General features: G+C 27.5%; 10 protein-coding genes across 10 annotated transcripts; 3 read left to right on the top strand and 7 right to left on the bottom strand.

Moving 5' to 3' along the window:
• Nucleotides 1-512: 512 nt before the first annotated feature.
• On the bottom strand, nt 513-919 carry T552_02020 (hypothetical protein). The gene is made up of 4 exons (XM_018370580.1): nt 876-919; nt 819-834; nt 707-770; nt 513-663 (listed from the first exon to the last, which is right to left on the bottom strand). Exons 1-4 carry the CDS (start codon nt 892-894, stop codon nt 553-555), a joined length of 210 nt encoding a protein of 69 aa, XP_018225870.1. The 5' UTR covers nt 895-919; the 3' UTR covers nt 513-552.
• Nucleotides 920-1,161: 242 nt separating this feature from the next.
• Nucleotides 1,162-2,784, top strand: T552_02019 (glyceraldehyde-3-phosphate dehydrogenase, type I). Its single transcript, XM_018370579.1, has 12 exons — nt 1,162-1,236; nt 1,285-1,314; nt 1,366-1,583; nt 1,635-1,712; nt 1,755-1,774; nt 1,818-1,939; nt 1,990-2,060; nt 2,106-2,252; nt 2,298-2,335; nt 2,379-2,592; nt 2,638-2,681; nt 2,727-2,784. Exons 1-12 carry the CDS (start codon nt 1,208-1,210, stop codon nt 2,736-2,738), a joined length of 1,023 nt encoding a protein of 340 aa, XP_018225869.1. The 5' UTR covers nt 1,162-1,207; the 3' UTR covers nt 2,739-2,784.
• Nucleotides 2,785-3,345: 561 nt separating this feature from the next.
• On the bottom strand, nt 3,346-4,916 carry T552_02018 (actin-2). The gene is made up of 8 exons (XM_018370578.1): nt 4,856-4,916; nt 4,779-4,809; nt 4,663-4,727; nt 4,415-4,613; nt 3,900-4,367; nt 3,683-3,857; nt 3,499-3,638; nt 3,346-3,454 (listed from the first exon to the last, which is right to left on the bottom strand). The coding sequence occupies exons 1-8, from the start codon at nt 4,870-4,872 to the stop codon at nt 3,392-3,394; spliced, it is 1,158 nt and encodes a 385-aa protein (XP_018225868.1). The 5' UTR covers nt 4,873-4,916; the 3' UTR covers nt 3,346-3,391.
• Nucleotides 4,917-5,131: 215 nt separating this feature from the next.
• On the top strand, nt 5,132-6,303 carry T552_02017 (dihydroorotase, homodimeric type; the record flags this gene model as incomplete). The annotated part of the gene is made up of 4 exons (XM_018370577.1): nt 5,132-5,251; nt 5,297-5,456; nt 5,504-5,524; nt 5,570-6,303. 4 exons carry the CDS (start codon nt 5,132-5,134, stop codon nt 6,301-6,303), a joined length of 1,035 nt encoding a protein of 344 aa, XP_018225867.1.
• A 37-nt stretch (nt 6,304-6,340) lies between these two features.
• Nucleotides 6,341-7,811, bottom strand: T552_02016 (hypothetical protein). Its single transcript, XM_018370576.1, has 7 exons — nt 7,686-7,811; nt 7,389-7,635; nt 7,237-7,335; nt 7,092-7,187; nt 6,981-7,046; nt 6,829-6,936; nt 6,341-6,782 (listed from the first exon to the last, which is right to left on the bottom strand). The coding sequence occupies exons 1-7, from the start codon at nt 7,763-7,765 to the stop codon at nt 6,387-6,389; spliced, it is 1,092 nt and encodes a 363-aa protein (XP_018225866.1). The 5' UTR covers nt 7,766-7,811; the 3' UTR covers nt 6,341-6,386.
• A 167-nt stretch (nt 7,812-7,978) lies between these two features.
• On the top strand, nt 7,979-8,862 carry T552_02015 (hypothetical protein). Its single transcript, XM_018370575.1, has 6 exons — nt 7,979-8,182; nt 8,231-8,343; nt 8,390-8,538; nt 8,585-8,681; nt 8,727-8,798; nt 8,844-8,862. The coding sequence occupies exons 1-5, from the start codon at nt 8,017-8,019 to the stop codon at nt 8,772-8,774; spliced, it is 573 nt and encodes a 190-aa protein (XP_018225865.1). The 5' UTR covers nt 7,979-8,016; the 3' UTR covers nt 8,775-8,798; nt 8,844-8,862.
• A 550-nt stretch (nt 8,863-9,412) lies between these two features.
• On the bottom strand, nt 9,413-10,632 carry T552_02014 (hypothetical protein). Its single transcript, XM_018370574.1, has 4 exons — nt 10,450-10,632; nt 10,212-10,397; nt 9,562-10,169; nt 9,413-9,519 (listed from the first exon to the last, which is right to left on the bottom strand). Exons 1-4 carry the CDS (start codon nt 10,589-10,591, stop codon nt 9,457-9,459), a joined length of 999 nt encoding a protein of 332 aa, XP_018225864.1. The 5' UTR covers nt 10,592-10,632; the 3' UTR covers nt 9,413-9,456.
• Nucleotides 10,633-12,038: 1,406 nt separating this feature from the next.
• On the bottom strand, nt 12,039-14,226 carry T552_02013 (hypothetical protein). The gene is made up of 8 exons (XM_018370573.1): nt 13,988-14,226; nt 13,769-13,942; nt 13,636-13,720; nt 13,455-13,590; nt 12,966-13,408; nt 12,545-12,922; nt 12,414-12,499; nt 12,039-12,369 (listed from the first exon to the last, which is right to left on the bottom strand). Exons 1-8 carry the CDS (start codon nt 14,183-14,185, stop codon nt 12,085-12,087), a joined length of 1,785 nt encoding a protein of 594 aa, XP_018225863.1. The 5' UTR covers nt 14,186-14,226; the 3' UTR covers nt 12,039-12,084.
• A 65-nt stretch (nt 14,227-14,291) lies between these two features.
• On the bottom strand, nt 14,292-15,700 carry T552_02012 (guanine nucleotide-binding protein subunit beta-like protein). Its single transcript, XM_018370572.1, has 6 exons — nt 15,473-15,700; nt 15,079-15,423; nt 14,828-14,878; nt 14,572-14,786; nt 14,390-14,521; nt 14,292-14,346 (listed from the first exon to the last, which is right to left on the bottom strand). Exons 1-6 carry the CDS (start codon nt 15,644-15,646, stop codon nt 14,325-14,327), a joined length of 939 nt encoding a protein of 312 aa, XP_018225862.1. The 5' UTR covers nt 15,647-15,700; the 3' UTR covers nt 14,292-14,324.
• A 163-nt stretch (nt 15,701-15,863) lies between these two features.
• On the bottom strand, nt 15,864-16,555 carry T552_02011 (hypothetical protein). Its single transcript, XM_018370571.1, has 2 exons — nt 16,419-16,555; nt 15,864-16,367 (listed from the first exon to the last, which is right to left on the bottom strand). The coding sequence occupies exons 1-2, from the start codon at nt 16,507-16,509 to the stop codon at nt 15,910-15,912; spliced, it is 549 nt and encodes a 182-aa protein (XP_018225861.1). The 5' UTR covers nt 16,510-16,555; the 3' UTR covers nt 15,864-15,909.
• Between the last annotated feature and the right edge of the window lie 125 nt (nt 16,556-16,680).

Here is a 16,680-nt window from a genome sequence, read left to right as displayed (position 1 = left end):
AATTCCATAAGAAATACCTCTTTTAATAAAATAAATTAAAATATAAACAAAAATATTAAGAATTTTTATATTTAAACAAAATATACTTTTATTAATAAAAATAATTTGTTTTCTCAAAATATTAATATATTCTACAAATATATAACACTTTCAAAAAAGCAAAAATCCTTAAAATTTTATTAAATATTTTTAAAATGTTTTATAAAGATATAAATCATTATTCCTAAAAATATAAAATCTGCTAAAATATTCTAAAATCTATATATTATAAGAAATATTTAAAAATTACATAAATACTTTCATAAAATCTAATTCTTCTTTAAAAAATCATAATCTATTTACATAACTATTAAAAATTTATAATATCATAAATTAATCATATAATTCAAAAAATATCATTTTAAAAATATAATAAAAATCAAATAATATAAATTACTAAATACATTATTTTACTGTTTTCCAAGCTAAAATTAAAAATACATTAACCCCATTTGTCTCAAACAAAAATTACATTTCCACTGAAAAATAAGACATTTCATATATAAATTAACCTTATGAAAAAGCTGGAAGTGAATTAAACGAATTTTCCTCAAGAACTCGATCCAATTCTAAACGTATCCGATCAAGTTGTTGAGAATGTACAAGTAATCGTTCATCCAAATCCTATTATTTCTTAAACATTATATACAAAAAATATTTTCCATACTTCTAATACAATATCATGTGTTTGATTATCGAGATTAAGAATAATCTGTTTAACAGTTGGATCACTAAATTAATCAATTTTATTACTTTCTAATGTCTCTAAGAAACAATACCACTCAATTAAAACACCTATAAATTAATATATGTATAAAAATGATAAAAAACTCTACCTTTAGTTGCACGCGGCATATTCAAGATAGTTTACAAATACCAAAAAACCTTGTTTATATAGGTTAAAAAGGATAAAAAGTCCTTATAAAAAGGCAGAAAATATATATCTCTAAATATATAGAGAAATAATGGACTATATGCGTATTGTATGCACTCTGTATAGATCTCAAAGAAAAATACACAAATTCTATTTATAAACACAACATTTAAATACTTTTTAAGGTTATTAACCTCGGTTCTTTAAAAAGATCTCGAAATTTTTATACAACCGCTTTTTTTATAACATTTTATTAAGAACTTAGCAGAATATTATAAATTTTAAATAGATAAGATGGTAAAAGTTCGTGCAGGAATCAACGGGTATACATAATTACGTTTCAGTATCTTTAAAATACTAAGTTACTATAGATTTGGAAGGATTGGACGCATTTTTTTGCGGTAATATATATATATATATATTAATATATATGAACTTAATATAAATTACAGAATTGCAACTCAAAGTAGCGATATTGAAGTAGTAGCAATCAATGATCCTTTTATATCACCTGAATATATGGAATATTTATTTAAACATGATTCAGTTCATGGTCAATTTCAGGGAGAAGTTTCATCAACTGGATCTAGTTTAATTGTGAATGGAAAGGCGATTAGTGTTTTTTCAGAGAGAAATCCAGAATTAATTCCATGGGGTTCATCTGGAGCAGGTTTTTATATATTTTTTAATAAAAAATAAATATATATATACATATATATAGAATACATTGTTGAATCAACGGGAGTCTTTACAGCAGAATCTCAAGCATCATTACATCTTGAAGGGGGCGCTAAGAAAGGTAGATTTTTTTTTTATGTATTTTTTTCTAATATAATCTTAGTTATTATAAGTGCACCTTCAGTAAATAAAATGAATTATTTTGTATTTTTTAATTTTATATTAGAAAGATGCACCTATGTTTGTCTGTGGAGTTAATCTTGATGCCTATGATCCTTCAAAAAAGGTTATTTCAAATGCATCATGCACAACGAATTGTTTAGCACCTTTAGCTAAAGTAATTCATGAGTATGTTTTTCAAAAAAAAAACATGAAATATCCAAATTCATTATTTTTAGTAATTTTGAAATTATAGAGGGTTTAATGACAACTGTTCATGCTACTACAGCAACTCAAAATACTGTTGATGGTATATATTTATAGGTTTTTTTTTTTTTCTTAAATATACATTTAGGTGTATCTCAAAAGGATTGGAGAGGTGGAAGATCTGCATTTGGAAATATAATTCCATCAGAAACAGGTGCAGCTAAAGCTGTGGGAAAAGTAATTCCTTCACTTAGTGGAAAACTTACTGGAATGGCATTTCGTGTCCCTGTAGCTAGTAAGCATGGTGTTCATAGTCTTATATGTGTCTTATAGTCTTTAGACGTATCAGTTGTGGATTTAACTGTTCGTGTTAGAAAAGTATATTTTTATTTTATGTTTTTGAAATATTTAAAATATTTAGCCTACAACATTTTCTGAACTTAAACAAGCAATTAAAGCTTCATCATCTGGAGAGTTTTCTGGAATATTGTCATATGTTGAAAAGGATGTTGTTTCATCCGACTTCGTCGGTTCAAGTTATAGTTCAATATTTGATGCAAAGGCTAGTATAGCTCTAAATGATAATTTTTTCAAACTTATATCATGGTATGATAATGAATGGGGTTATAGCTCTCGTATGTGTTATAATTGCTTTAAAAATTATAGATTAATATTTCTAGGCATATGCGATTTAATTCGATTCATTGCATCCCAAGATGAAAAGGTTATTTTCAATTTTAAAAGTAATAAAATTAATATTTATAACTAGGCGCGTGTTTAATTTTATTTTTTAAAAATAAAAACCTCTAATAAAAATTACTTTATTAGTAGGAATTTACTCAATTTTATTAGTTATTTTATATAAATAAATATTTTAAATAAATATTTTATATATTTGATTTATTATATATTTTATAGACATTCTTAAGTATATTTAATAATTTACTAAAATAAAAATAATTTAACAAATATATGTTTACAAAAATTATCCAGAACACTCTAAAATACTCAAGATCATGTTTAATACAAAAATATTAGAATCTATAACAGAAAATTTCCAGAAATCAGAATTAGAATATTATTTCAAATCTTCAAATATTATATTTTTAATACAAAATTCAAAGTTACAAAATTATAATATACATTAATAATAAATATTCTAATATTATTCTAACAATATATTTAGCTTTAGAAACCATAAGAATTATTTTAAACTAGATACCATTGGTAAACGTCCAGTTGAAATAATATACATTAGCATTAAATATAAATGCTATTTTGTATCTGTACACAGATTGTGCTATAAAATTATTTGAGATGAGTAAAAAGACTTTTTACTCTCATTTGTAGAAAAATAAAAACAAAAGCAATACGCTTAATTTTATAACTTAATTGAATTTGATCATAATAGTGCATTTTTATAAATATCATAAATTAAATACTTTTTCTATGAATAATGTCTGGGTCTTCTTGATATTCTTCTGCACTAACCCACATCTAATTAAAGTTTAATGTAAATTAATAACAATAATAATAATAACCTTTCTGAATGTACTAAGACTTGCAAGAATTGAACCACCTATCCATGTACTATATTTTCTTTCTGGAGGAGCAAAGATTTTGATTTTTACATCTTTTACAGCAAGTCGGCGTATTTCAGAGAGTAAACGATCCCCAAATCCTTAAAAGTCAGAAAAACAAATTACTACTAGGAATTTCAAATACCTCTTGTCAAGGTAGATCCTCCAGATAATACAATGTTCCCAAATAAAGATTTTCGAAGATCTAAATCTACTCGACTAATTGCATCAACAACAACTTGATGAATGCCAGAATATTCTGATCCAATAATTTCTGGATCAAATAAAATTTCAGGTGCTCTAAATCGTTCTGCACCAAGCTATAAAATAAGAAACCATTTACTTCTAAATAAAAAACATACACGTAAAACATTTCCATCTGGAAGTTTAAATTCCTCTTCTTTAGTATAATCTTTCCCCCCAGATATTGATGCATTAATCCATTCCTTCTCCTCTTTTCTCGGATCTAACGTAACATATGAACATTTTTCCTTAATAATTCTAACAATTTCTTTTTCTGCACTAGTATGAAATATAGTTCCTGATTTTCTAAGCAACAATTGCAAATATTCTGTTACATCTCGACCCGCTATGTCTATTCTTCTTATAGCAGATGGCATTGCAAACCCTTCATAAATTGGAACTGCATGTGTTACACCATCACCTGAATCTAAAACAACCCCCGTAGTTCGTCCTGATGCATAAAGAGATAATACTGCTTGTATCGATGTAAATAATGCCGGTACATTAAAGGTTTCAAAAAATACTTGTGCCGCCTGGTCTCTATTTGTTCTAGGATTCAATGGCGCTTCTGTTAATAATACTGGATGCTAATCCTTATAAACACTAATTCACATCATATATACCTCATTTATACCTCCTCCGAAACCGTTTTAAGCTCTTCTGTATATATAAATTGCCATATTCGCTCCATATCATCCCAATCAACAACAATACCATGTTCTATAGGATATTTAATTTTTAAAAGACCACGAAGCTCCTGAGCCTTGTTTCCTATAAAAATATCCCCTTCAATCGCCCCCGCCATAATTTTTAAATGTTTTGGTCGTCCAACACTATATATACGTCATTTCTTCATTTATACCCCAAATTTCATCATTTTACTATGACGGAAAAAAACTTTTCGGCTGATCTTCTCCTGCAAATCCCGCTTTTATCACTCCTGACCCCTAATCATACATAAATATTCTTTCATTATCCATTCACTATAAAATCACTACATTATCAATACATATCGGCTGATTCGTCAATCTTTATCCTATTAGGCTTCTTCAATGACTTCATATCATAGACGTACACATCATTAAACTCCATTTTCCCTTCAATTCTCACTATTATATTGACATATACTAATTCTCCCTTAAATACCTTGTTTTTTATGATTTTTTCACCAAAAAAAACGGAAAAAAAGCCTCTATATATTCATTAATAGCTTATTCTCTTATTTAGACTTATTTACCACTCAATTTTACCCTTTTTTCGGCCCTTTTCTTACCCAATAACCCTCGTATTTTTTTATGTCGTTCGATCCTCGATATTTTTCTTACCTCTCAACCTACGCTTTTTTTACCACATGAACCACCTCGAATTATCCTCTGCTGCAGACTTCCATACCCACTTAAGATCGGATAAAATGATGGAATACGTCGTCCCATTTATTCGTCATGGAGGTTGCTCAATAGTATATGTTATGGTTGCTTTTTTTCCGGAGAAAAATAGATAAACTGATGAGATAAAGCCTAATCTTAATCCTCCTATTACATCTATTGAATCCTGCATGGAATATAAGCGTAAACTAGAGGAATTGGACCCAAATATAACGTTTCTTATGAGTCTTTATTTGTGCGAAGAGATTACGCCGTCGGTGATTGAGGAGGCGAAGGGGAAGGGGATTATAGGTATATGAATTTGGAGGGAAGAGGAAGAATATTTAATGATATTGAAGGAGTCAAAATGTATCCTAAGGGTTTATGAAAGTATTATGGGATATTTTTGTATTAAAAATGAAAAGGTGTTACGACCCATTCAGAATTTGGGGTTGAAAATTATGAAACCTATTATCCGGTATTTTCGGCTATGGAGAGATATGGACTTATTTTGAATATTCATGGTGAAATAGCGAGTTCAATTGAGGAGGATGTTACGATTTTAACAGCAGAACGAGAGTTTTTGCCAATACTTTATAAATTACATGAATTATTTCCGAGATTGAAGATAGTTTTTGAGCATTGTACGACAAAAGAAGCTATAGAAGCGATTGAGAAATGTGGGGAGAATGTATCGGGGACGATTACAGCTCACCATCTTTTTTTAACGATTGATGATTGGGCAGGGGATCCATATGCATATTGTAAGCCGGTAGCAAAGTTTCCATCGGATAGAAAAGCTCTTTTGAATGCGGCGACGAGTGGTAATAAGAAATTTTTTCTTGGAAGTGATTCAGCACCACATCCACAAAAGCATAAAATAGGATCAAGAAAAATAGCGGCGGGAATATTTACTCAACCATATCTTATAAGTTATCTTGCAGAAGCTTTTGATAGGGTGGGAAAGTTAGATAAGCTTGAAAATTTTGCATGTATATTTGGAAGAGAATTTTATAATGTTAAAGATATTGGTATAGATAAAAGAATTATATTGACGAGAAAACCATTACAAATTGCATCAGAACTTGGTTCAGATGATAATATTTTAGTACCTTTTTTAGGAGGAAGTGTATTAAATTGGACTATAACATGGAAATAATAGTACAATATATACAAAGAGTTTTATGAGTTTCATTATTTTTACTAGATAAATAATCACAATTTTTTATAAAGAATACCATTTTAACGTGGAATCAAATCAATATAAATAGGTTTCCCTTTATTTAAATTTCTTTTTAGTCGTTTTTTATCATATTTGTTGTTTTGTCGTTTATCTGAGTTATTATATAAAAGTTCGTCATGCCTATTATGTACACTATTTAAATAATTTATCTTATTATATGATTTATCTTTTTGAAAAGTATCTAGTCTTGGCGATTTATGATCCATGCACTTTTTTTTCATTTTTCGTACAAACCAATCTTCTTTCTCATATTCTCTATATTCTCTTAAAAGTTTCTTCTTTTTTATCTTTTCTTTATGTTTTAAATACTCGTATTCAGAGGCAGGAATCGGCTCATTATCAATACAAAAAGCTGATGATTCTAAATACCTAGAATATTGAGGAAGACGACAATCCTATATCAAATATTAAGTCTATTAATTATATATACAAGCAAAATACATCACCGTAATGTCCATATTCCGCACAATTATAACAATATCGCTTAGGAGTAAATTCTTTTGGTGCATCTGGATTAAATATATAACATCTCCATATTTTAGGACACATCTATTATCATTAACCCTTTTATTCTCATTATCATTCCATTTTACATCATCTGGATGGTATTTTGATGAACATGTACTACATATATTTATTTTTCGAGGTTTTTTACAATCCTAATCTCATAAGTATAAAATTATTACAAAAATTTCCTCATTCACTATAAGAATATGTCCTAATTCATTACAATTATGACATTTTTGTAACATTGGACATCGTGATGCTAAATGTTCATTCACCGTCCCACAATTCGTACACTATCATTAAAAATACATCAATCTCTTTCAAATCTCTTTTATTATATACCATTTCTTGAAAACATTCACGTGCAATATGTCCTGGTTCCGCACATTTATGACATATAATCTCATCTTCTACTGACCCAAAATATCTACCTTTACTCAACTAAAAAAAATATTAACCATATTATTACTAAAAACTTCCATACGAATTCATACTTCTGTCCAATCATCTGCTACATCGGTATTCTCCGATTCTTCACTTATTTCACTTGCTGATTCCTTTAATTTTTCATTTACTTTTATTTCTTCATTTTCTTGCCCAAAACTCCCCAGATTCGATTCCTTTTTTCGCTCAACCCCTTCTACATCAATAACCCACTCATTCCCGTCCTTTTCTTCCCTTTTTTCCCCTTCAAAAACACCCATAAACTCCTCAACTTTTTTCATTTCAAATCTATCAAATCTAAACCATTTTAAATACTAAAAAAACTCATAAACTCCTTATATACTGACCTTTCTTCATAAAAATATACCTTATCTTCTTCGTCCTGCCCTTTTTGCCCCTCTTCTAGCCCTCTTAAGCTGTTAGACATTTTTATGACGTCCAGTCTCCTACGTAAAAATTAAGGCTTATTAAGAAAATCTAAGCTGATAACGTCAAATTTTTAAAAATTCTTATAAAAAGGTAAGAATACAGGTTAAAAGAAGATTAACAGGTCTTAATGATTAAATCTAGGATTATTAATATTATTTGAATATTATTTGAAGTATTTATTGAGTTTTTAAGGCACTTTTTTTAAGTAAAATTAGAGTTTTTTAAAGAAAGTCTTTATAAAGAATCTCTATGTCATGCAGTATATTAGACCAGATATATAGATCGGATATTCTGGTTTATGATATGTGTAGACGATCGTCGTCAATTATCCATGATGTTCAAGCATCGACGGCAGATGATAGTTTAGATCAAGGAAGTCAAAGTAATTTTAATTGTGACTGGGTGAATTTTAAAGGCAGGAATATAGTGGATAGTTAGAAAGAAAGTTAATGGAGGGGGTTAGGAGCATGGATTATACATATTGTTGTTATTTCGTATCTTAAAATACTATATAACGCATTTCCGGCGGTATCTCAAGAGCTCTCATGGACACTTACAAATTTGACGTACATGCTTGTAATGAGGGAATTAAGAAGAAGGAAGAGAAGCTGATTTAAGATAGAGTTCATATATTATGTTTCATTGGGTAAAAGGAGTTCCATTTGAGTTTAATTCAGGAGCGTATGATAATTTAACGATGTGGGAGCAAATGGACAATGGTGCGCAATATACACCAGCTAAGAAGTATCTTACAGCGGTTCCTATTATTTTGTATGTATAATTTTTTTTTTGAATATTATTTAATTTAAATAAATAGATTTCTTTTAAGCACACATTATACACATTATGATTTCTGGACGTTTTTTATTAATCTCTGGGCACTTTTAATGGTATTAGTACCAAAACTTCCCTCTGTAAGTGTTTATATTAGAGATTTTTATTTATTACTAATAATGTAGACACATCGAAAACGTATTTTTGGGATTAATAAATTTGATTTAAACTAAGAAATATGAGGAGAATTAGTAATGGTATAATATGTTGAAGTATTTTTTCGAAACTTATAAATTACGTAGGATATTATGTTGATACTTTTATAATCATGATTTTATGTTAAGAAAGGCTTTTTATAGGAATATTTACCATTTTTTTAAGTATTTCTTTGACATTTTATGAGTATAATTCAAACAATTTTTAAAATTATATTTTTCTACCTTTAAGGGCATTTTTGTATATTATTTATAATTTAGCAATGGTGGTTTTAATTATGATACATTTTTCTTAAAAAACATATCCTAAACTTTCAAAATTAAATACTTTAAGACTAATTTTCATAAAAAGTATTCATATTTTTATTTTAAAATATATTTTCCAAGAAAAATAAAACATATTCTAGATAGATATATTTAATAATCATTAAGTAATATATTAATGAATATTTTTACCAAGATTACATATTGCTTTGAATTATTTTATGATTTTATCTTTATAGTGCAAATAAAATCTTTAATATTTTTATCACAAAAAAAGGGTGCCTCTAGTTTTAAATATCAATATCTGATATATGATTTATAAATATTTGAGGATTAAATCTTAAAATTATAAAGATAATTTAGAACCATTTCTCTATGATTATATTCTATATATATAAAAATATTTCATAACCAAGTCAACAAATATGAAAGCGTCTTATCCTTTTTCAAAATTTTCAATATCTCTTAGCCTTTTTTCAAATATTACATAGTCTATATCCTATAATATTTTTAATTAATGCCAATAAATATATTTATATACTGATATTTTCCATTCAACCCCTTCTTTAACAAGTTCATCATCATCATATACATCCTCTACAGACAATTTACATGCAGGATTACAATGTTGACTTTGAAATGTCACAACTATTGTGCGTTTTTCCTTATTTACAATTTTGGGCAGAATATTTTCATTTTTTCCATCTAAAAAATCAAAATAACCCGTCTCAAACTCACCATCTATCTCTAAATCCACTGCATATGATACTCCCTTCTTCATTTCCCTTATAGATAGATTTTTAATACCACTAAATGATGATGGAACATCTTTTTCATATGATGTTAGTTTCAATCCAATATTAAACGTCTTCCATCTTATTCTAATATATCTTGGATCTTTTACATTTGATTTTTCAAGCTCTGAAAGACATTTAAATGTATCTTTGCACCCAAAATTGACATATACTGCACGAATCTTTGAATTATACACTTGTTTCAGCCGTATATACGGCTGTAGCCTCAAAGGCTCATCATTATCCTTTCTAATATATTCATCAAGAAGTACAAGTAAATCCTCTGTCATAATTTCAGACAATCTTGATCTAGGCTCCTTAAGAAGCTGGAAAAACTTGCCAATAGCATATGTTGCTTAGAATATAAGCAAAAAATCCCCAAAAAAGACCGAAATACCTCCTATACTGAACTCATTTGGCCAGTAATCTTTACCAAACCGAACTTCTGCTGATGAATATGAAGAATATGTTGCAAAAATACTCTGTAAAGAATCAAAAACATATGTCAGAGGTTTTAAGTCTTTTGAAGGAGGAAAAAAACGAGAATAAGCCGGTGCCTTTGGCGCATGCTTAAATACAAATGCTAATTCCCTATTAACCCTCTTTCTGACCAAAAATAAAGCCCATTTGCTTACGAAACTTATCAATTGGTGATGGCAATGGAGATCCTGATAAATCTTGGGTTAAAGAAGAACGTACCCATAAACCTCTTTGATGGGACAATATTGAAGAGGATGTTAACCTTTTTTTCTTAAAACAATAGGAAAATAGACCCATTTTTGAAAATTCAAGAGTATAGAACAAACGAGCCGCTAAACCCAGCTTTTCTTAGTATTTTCCAAGAAAAAACAGATAAACCCTGAGATATTCTCTAAATAAAAAGGAATATATCTTTATATTAAGATATTTTTGGTAAAAATATCTTAATATATTAAGATATTTAGGACATAAATATTTTTAAGAAATAGTGGGCAATGAGGGAGTAAAAAGGAATAAAATGGGATAGAAGTCTTATATTTCTTAATATTAAGGGACTTTTTTTATTTTCTATATAAATTTTTTAAAAACATATATTATTAGTAAACAAAAAATTAAAAATATCATATATATAGACAAAAGGTTAATATAAACCTTTATTGGATGTTCTAGATAATATATATATGGTATTTAGGCATTTTTATGTGTAAAACATGTATATGGAATATCAATTTAAATAAGCGAATAAGAGTCTATTTGTTTAAAATAAAATCAAATTGATTAAATGGATTTGAAATTTATACAGATATCTAATGTAGAATAATGTTTATGTATATAATGGATAATGTTATATAAGAATAAAAATTCTTTTGAGAATTCTATATGTAAATATCCAAAAAAACAGTTAAAAAGTATTATATTATAAGAATTTATTAAGAAGAACATTATAAAGAATAGATGTTTTATAAAGAAGCAATTGATGAGATAATATCAATTGGAATGAATAAAACAAATGATATGTTTATTGTGATTAAGTTTAAAATGATAATGTATATCAATTGATTAATGATAATGTAAAAATTATTGATGAATGTATTTTTTATATTAAAACATAAAATACAAGAATATAAAGTTTCAAATAATGTTTAAATATTGAAGAGAGAAATTGTTTTATTAGGAAATAAGGGAAATAAGGGAAATAATAAAGAAATAGAAAATGATATCATTTAAGATCTTGAAATTTTTAAAAAAAATCAAAAAAGAATAAATAATAATCTATATTTATAAATGAACTAAACATTCTAAATATCAAATATTGTATCTGCAATAATATATTTAAATAATAGATTTTTTTTTAAATTACTTGAATACATCCAGTGCTATAAATTTATATAAAAAAACCCAAAAGAATTAGATTTAAGATCCAAGAGGCAAATATTTTTATAAAAGATTATTAAAAAGTGTAGAATTAATAAATTAAAAGTTAAACTAATTTCTGTACTAAATTCTAAATCTTTAATATATATTAAATCTAAATAAGTCAATAAAACTCAATAACAATGTATAATTTATTTAAAGAGTCTGATAAATTTTATATGTAATATTTTTCTAAAATAAATAATATTACTATTTAATATACATAATATAAATCATCTAAAACCTATTTACAGCATAAAATAATTAAACAATGTTTTTATAAATACCGCATTAATAACATTAATAACATTAATATATAAAGAGTGTTAAAACATATAATAATTTCTAATAAAATAACTTTTATAATTTATAAATAATTAATTCATTAACATTTTTACAGCCCATGATACAGAAAGAACACGAATATCAGTATATGTCTGACCATTTCCTATAAATATAATTGGAATACCAGTAGCCCATGTTATAGAAACTATTGTTCCAATAACATTTCCAACAGTATCCATTTTAGAAATAATGAATCCATCCAATTTTCTTTTATAACCTAAAGCATTATTGAAATTCTTAGCTTGAGATACTACATCAGCACCTGCTAAGGCTTCTGCTACCTGAAAAACTTTATCAATATTTTCTGTAGTAACAAGCTATATATGTTAGTAAAAATCAAAAAAAATAATATTTTGATAACTTTTTCTAATGGGGACATAAGACGTGTATCATTATGGCGTCTTCCTGAAGTGTCTATTAAAACTACATCAAATTCTTTCTTTTTCGCTATATATATTATTAAATTTATATATAAAATAAAAGATAAAATACCATATAAAATAGAATTATTTGCTATTATATTCGCATCTTTCCCATACCCTTTTTCAAATAATTCTATTTTACCGCAATTTTCCCTTTCAGATAATTGTTGCAAATTTCTCACATGAACTTGAAGTTGTTCTATTGCCCCACTTCTAAAAGTATCACAAGCAGCAACAAGAATTTTTAAATGATTTTTTAAAAGCCAAAATGCTATTTTAGATAGGGTAGTAGATTTTCCAACACCATTAAAACCAACAAATGAAATTGTATATGGTCTTTTTTGTGCCTTTGAATCATCAATTTCTTTAAGAAGATCTATAGATGCTGATGGAGTTAAAATCTGTTTAAGAGTAGATTCCATAGTTGTTTTAATAATAGTATGAATAGCTTAAAAATTTTAGTTATGCCCATAAAAAAGCACTTAGTTTACATTGAAAAGTACCAATATTTTTCCCAATTAGATTATTCTGAACAGATTCACATATATTATCCACAACTTCCTTTGCAATATTTTTCTTCAATAATAATTCTTTCATTTTTGTTAAAGCAGGATTGATATCATCTAATGAAAGAACTCTTTTTTTAACAAGATTAGTAAATATATTTAATACCCATATATGTAATTCTTTTTTATCATTTTCACCATTAGTTTCATCATTATCATCATCAATTTCCTTAATAATAAAAACTTTTCCATTTTTTGAACTTAGATTTTCTTTAGCTATATCTAACATATCATTTTGATTTGAATAAGAAGAATTTTCAGGCTCAACAGAATAATCTAAAGCATCATCTTCACAATCACCATCTACAATATAATGATTTTCCCATTTACGCATAACCTTTTTGTTTTTTTTAACAGTTTCTTTATCACTAAGAAATATATATATATATAATAATAAAAAATGCTAAATATCACCTTAAATCACCCATTTTAAGATCATTTTTCTTAGAATTCTTGTTCGTACTCCTTTTCTGATGATCCTTTTTTAATGGAAACCTTGTTTTAACTGTCTCTGAAACATTTGACATAGCAACATTTTGACATACAATATCTACATCTTAATTTCATATTTTAAATAAATAAATAAATATTATACCATTTTTCTTCTCAGAATCCTTACAAGATAAAGAATCTTCCGTAATCTCCTCTTTTTTAGACATAAATGTTGCTAATTTCTTTGTCTAATTAACCCATTATCTTACTATCATATTTTTTCTTATAAAATATACATTTAAAGCATTAAATTCTTCAATCTTAGTATCAAAATATGAATCAAATTTATAATTTCTTGAACAAAAGTCCTTTTTCTTAAGATGTTCATTATATATCTGACAAAATAACTTCTTAATATTTTCAAGAAATTCTTCAACATAATATAACTCTGAAAGACTTATATATACGGCCTAAACCACTATTCAGATCCCTCCATGAAAAATATAGATATATACTGCAAATACAAGCCCATATTCATTAGATATAGTCCATTTCACTGCTAAATCTTCTTTTATATAGGTTGTCTTAGACTTTTGCTCTTCAATAAAGATATCATTAATAAAATTCTTTATAATATTAAATGGTAAATCATCAAAAGCTCTCTCCCAAAGAACAATCCCTCCTCTATTAAATATTGTAAAAAGAACTAACATATTGGTCTGTATGAGGAGAAATAGGCGATATAAGAAATTTGTAATATATATATATATTAAATGTAGAAAAATATATAATTTAGAAACAAAAATAGTTAAATATTTTAATGATATTATATGAAGATGAATAATGAAAAAATCAAGTAGTGACTTGCCATACACTAAAAAAAAAAGTTAAAATATAATAGAAATAAGTGAAAATACCGAATAATACTATCAGTGTAACCAGAAAAAAGAGTCTGTCCATCAGCAGACCAACATAAAGAAATACATTCTGGGTCAGAAGATTTTTTTCCAACACCAGTAAAGTCAACTTTAAGTTCATCAACAGTAATTCTTTAAGAATATTAGATTAATAAAAGAAAAATAAAGTATAAATATAATACTTTGTTTCAAGATCAAAAATTTTTATACTTGTAGCAGTAGCAGCACAAAGCCAATATCGATTAGGTGAAAATACCAAAGCATTAATAATATCACCAGCTTCTAAGGAATATAAATGTTTAGATTCATTAAGATCCCATAACATGACTATAGTATCTTTTCCACCAGAAGCACATAAAGATCCATCTGGAGATATAGTTACAGAATTGATAAAACCCTGTTTTTTTTAAAAAAAAAATAAAATATGAAAATATTTACATTATGACCTATGTAATTTGTTTTAAGCTTAAAGTTTGAAAGATCCCATGACTATTTATATATTAGTTTTACCAAATAATGACTTTATATTTCTCCGATTCATCATCAACTACAATAAATCATTAAAAAACTATATCTAAAACATAAATATATAATATTCATGTCCCATAATAAGATATTTATGTCCCATAATAAAATATTCATGATCTCTGATGATCTTCTAATGGAGAAATAAAAATTCTTCTTAATACCTTAACCATCTTATCCCATCCAGCCGATACAGTAATAAGATTATTAAGACCCGGTGAAAAACGAATACAAGACACCCAATCAGTATGTCCTCCTTCCCGTATAGTCATTTTACAATCTCCAAGCGTATTCCAAAGCTTTATCGTCTTATCTCGAGATCCACTAACAATTTGCCTATTATCCATAGAAAAACTAACACTTAGAACATCACTTGTATGTCCAACAAATCGTCTCGTAGTCTGCCCTGTATTTAAGTCCCATAATCTTAGCGTCTTGTCCCAAGACGCTGAAAGAACATATTGACCATCTGATGAAATAGCCAAATCCTGAATAAAATGGCTATGTCCCTATTCAGAGACTAAATACCACCCAAAAACTAATATAATCCCATCTTACTCTCAATGCTTTCCTTGGTATTCCAAATGTTCCATTCTCTAGCAATTGCCAGACAATAATTGTCTTATCTCTAGACGCAGAAACAATCATATTGGGATTTTCTGGAGAAGATACAATAGCAGTAACCCATCCCGTATGTCCTTCAAGAGATGAGCGAAGAACCAAGTTATCCATATAAGCAGGCCTTTAAAAAGATCAAATACAAGTTAAGATTTTGCAAAACCTGGCCGTCACTAAAGCAGGGCAGTCAAAGAGCCAGGGCTAGGTGTACAGTATGGTACAGGGCAAGGTAAGGTCAAGGGAAGGCCATGGGAAGGTCAAGGTTTATGGTTTAGGTCTATCTGTATAGTATAATGGATATATATAATGATACATAAAGAAAAAAAGAATAATGAAAGTAAAGAAATAGTTAGATAGAATAAACGTAAATCAAAAAACTAAAAATGACGACATTTCTTTGAAGATACGTTTTTAGAATCATTGAAAATGATACGATGTTTAGTTGACAAACGAGGTGAATCAATGAGCTGAAATGATATATTTTCGTCGTTAGATGGATTATTTGAATCATATAATGTCTCAGTCCGCTCCGTTAATATATTTTGAAAGCACTGAGGTGTAGGACTCGATGATAAGGTCGGTTTTGAAAAGTTTAAATCTAATGAATTTGTACATGATGTATTATGATTAGATTCTTCTGAAAAATTTGATGATGAATATGAATTCCCCTCATTTCTACGTCGTGCAATACACCACTCACGAAGACTCTCAATATCCGTAATACCATCATTTAAAAGCATCAACATCTCCTCAACAGCATCTTGAAACCCTTCTTGCCGTTCTTGACCCGCTGCCGTCAATGCTTGTCTATATAAATTCGTAACTGAAAGCGCTGCTATTCATCACTTATAAATATCTTCTCATAAATAATATAAATAACTCATACCTGCTTTAAATGTTGAAAGTAAATCATCTTGTTCACTCTTTGTTTCTTTTCGCCTTCCTGGCAAATGGTTATGAAGCGATGACATATCCATGGCTGCTCCTCTCCAAAATTAAAAATACTATAGATTTCCTTAAGATTTCTATGTTATTCTGCTTATTTATATCCTTTTCTAAGTCCCTTTTTTTATGTGAGAGTCTATTTAGTTTATCGAAGTTCACAGGACTTAACGTCTTTAATCACTCGAGAACATCTCAAGTTAGAA

Source organism: Pneumocystis carinii (assembly GCF_001477545.1).
Source record: "Pneumocystis carinii B80 chromosome Unknown supercont1.8, whole genome shotgun sequence".
Lineage (NCBI taxonomy): Eukaryota > Fungi > Ascomycota > Pneumocystomycetes > Pneumocystales > Pneumocystaceae > Pneumocystis > Pneumocystis carinii.
This window is presented reverse-complemented; position numbering and strand designations above follow the sequence as displayed.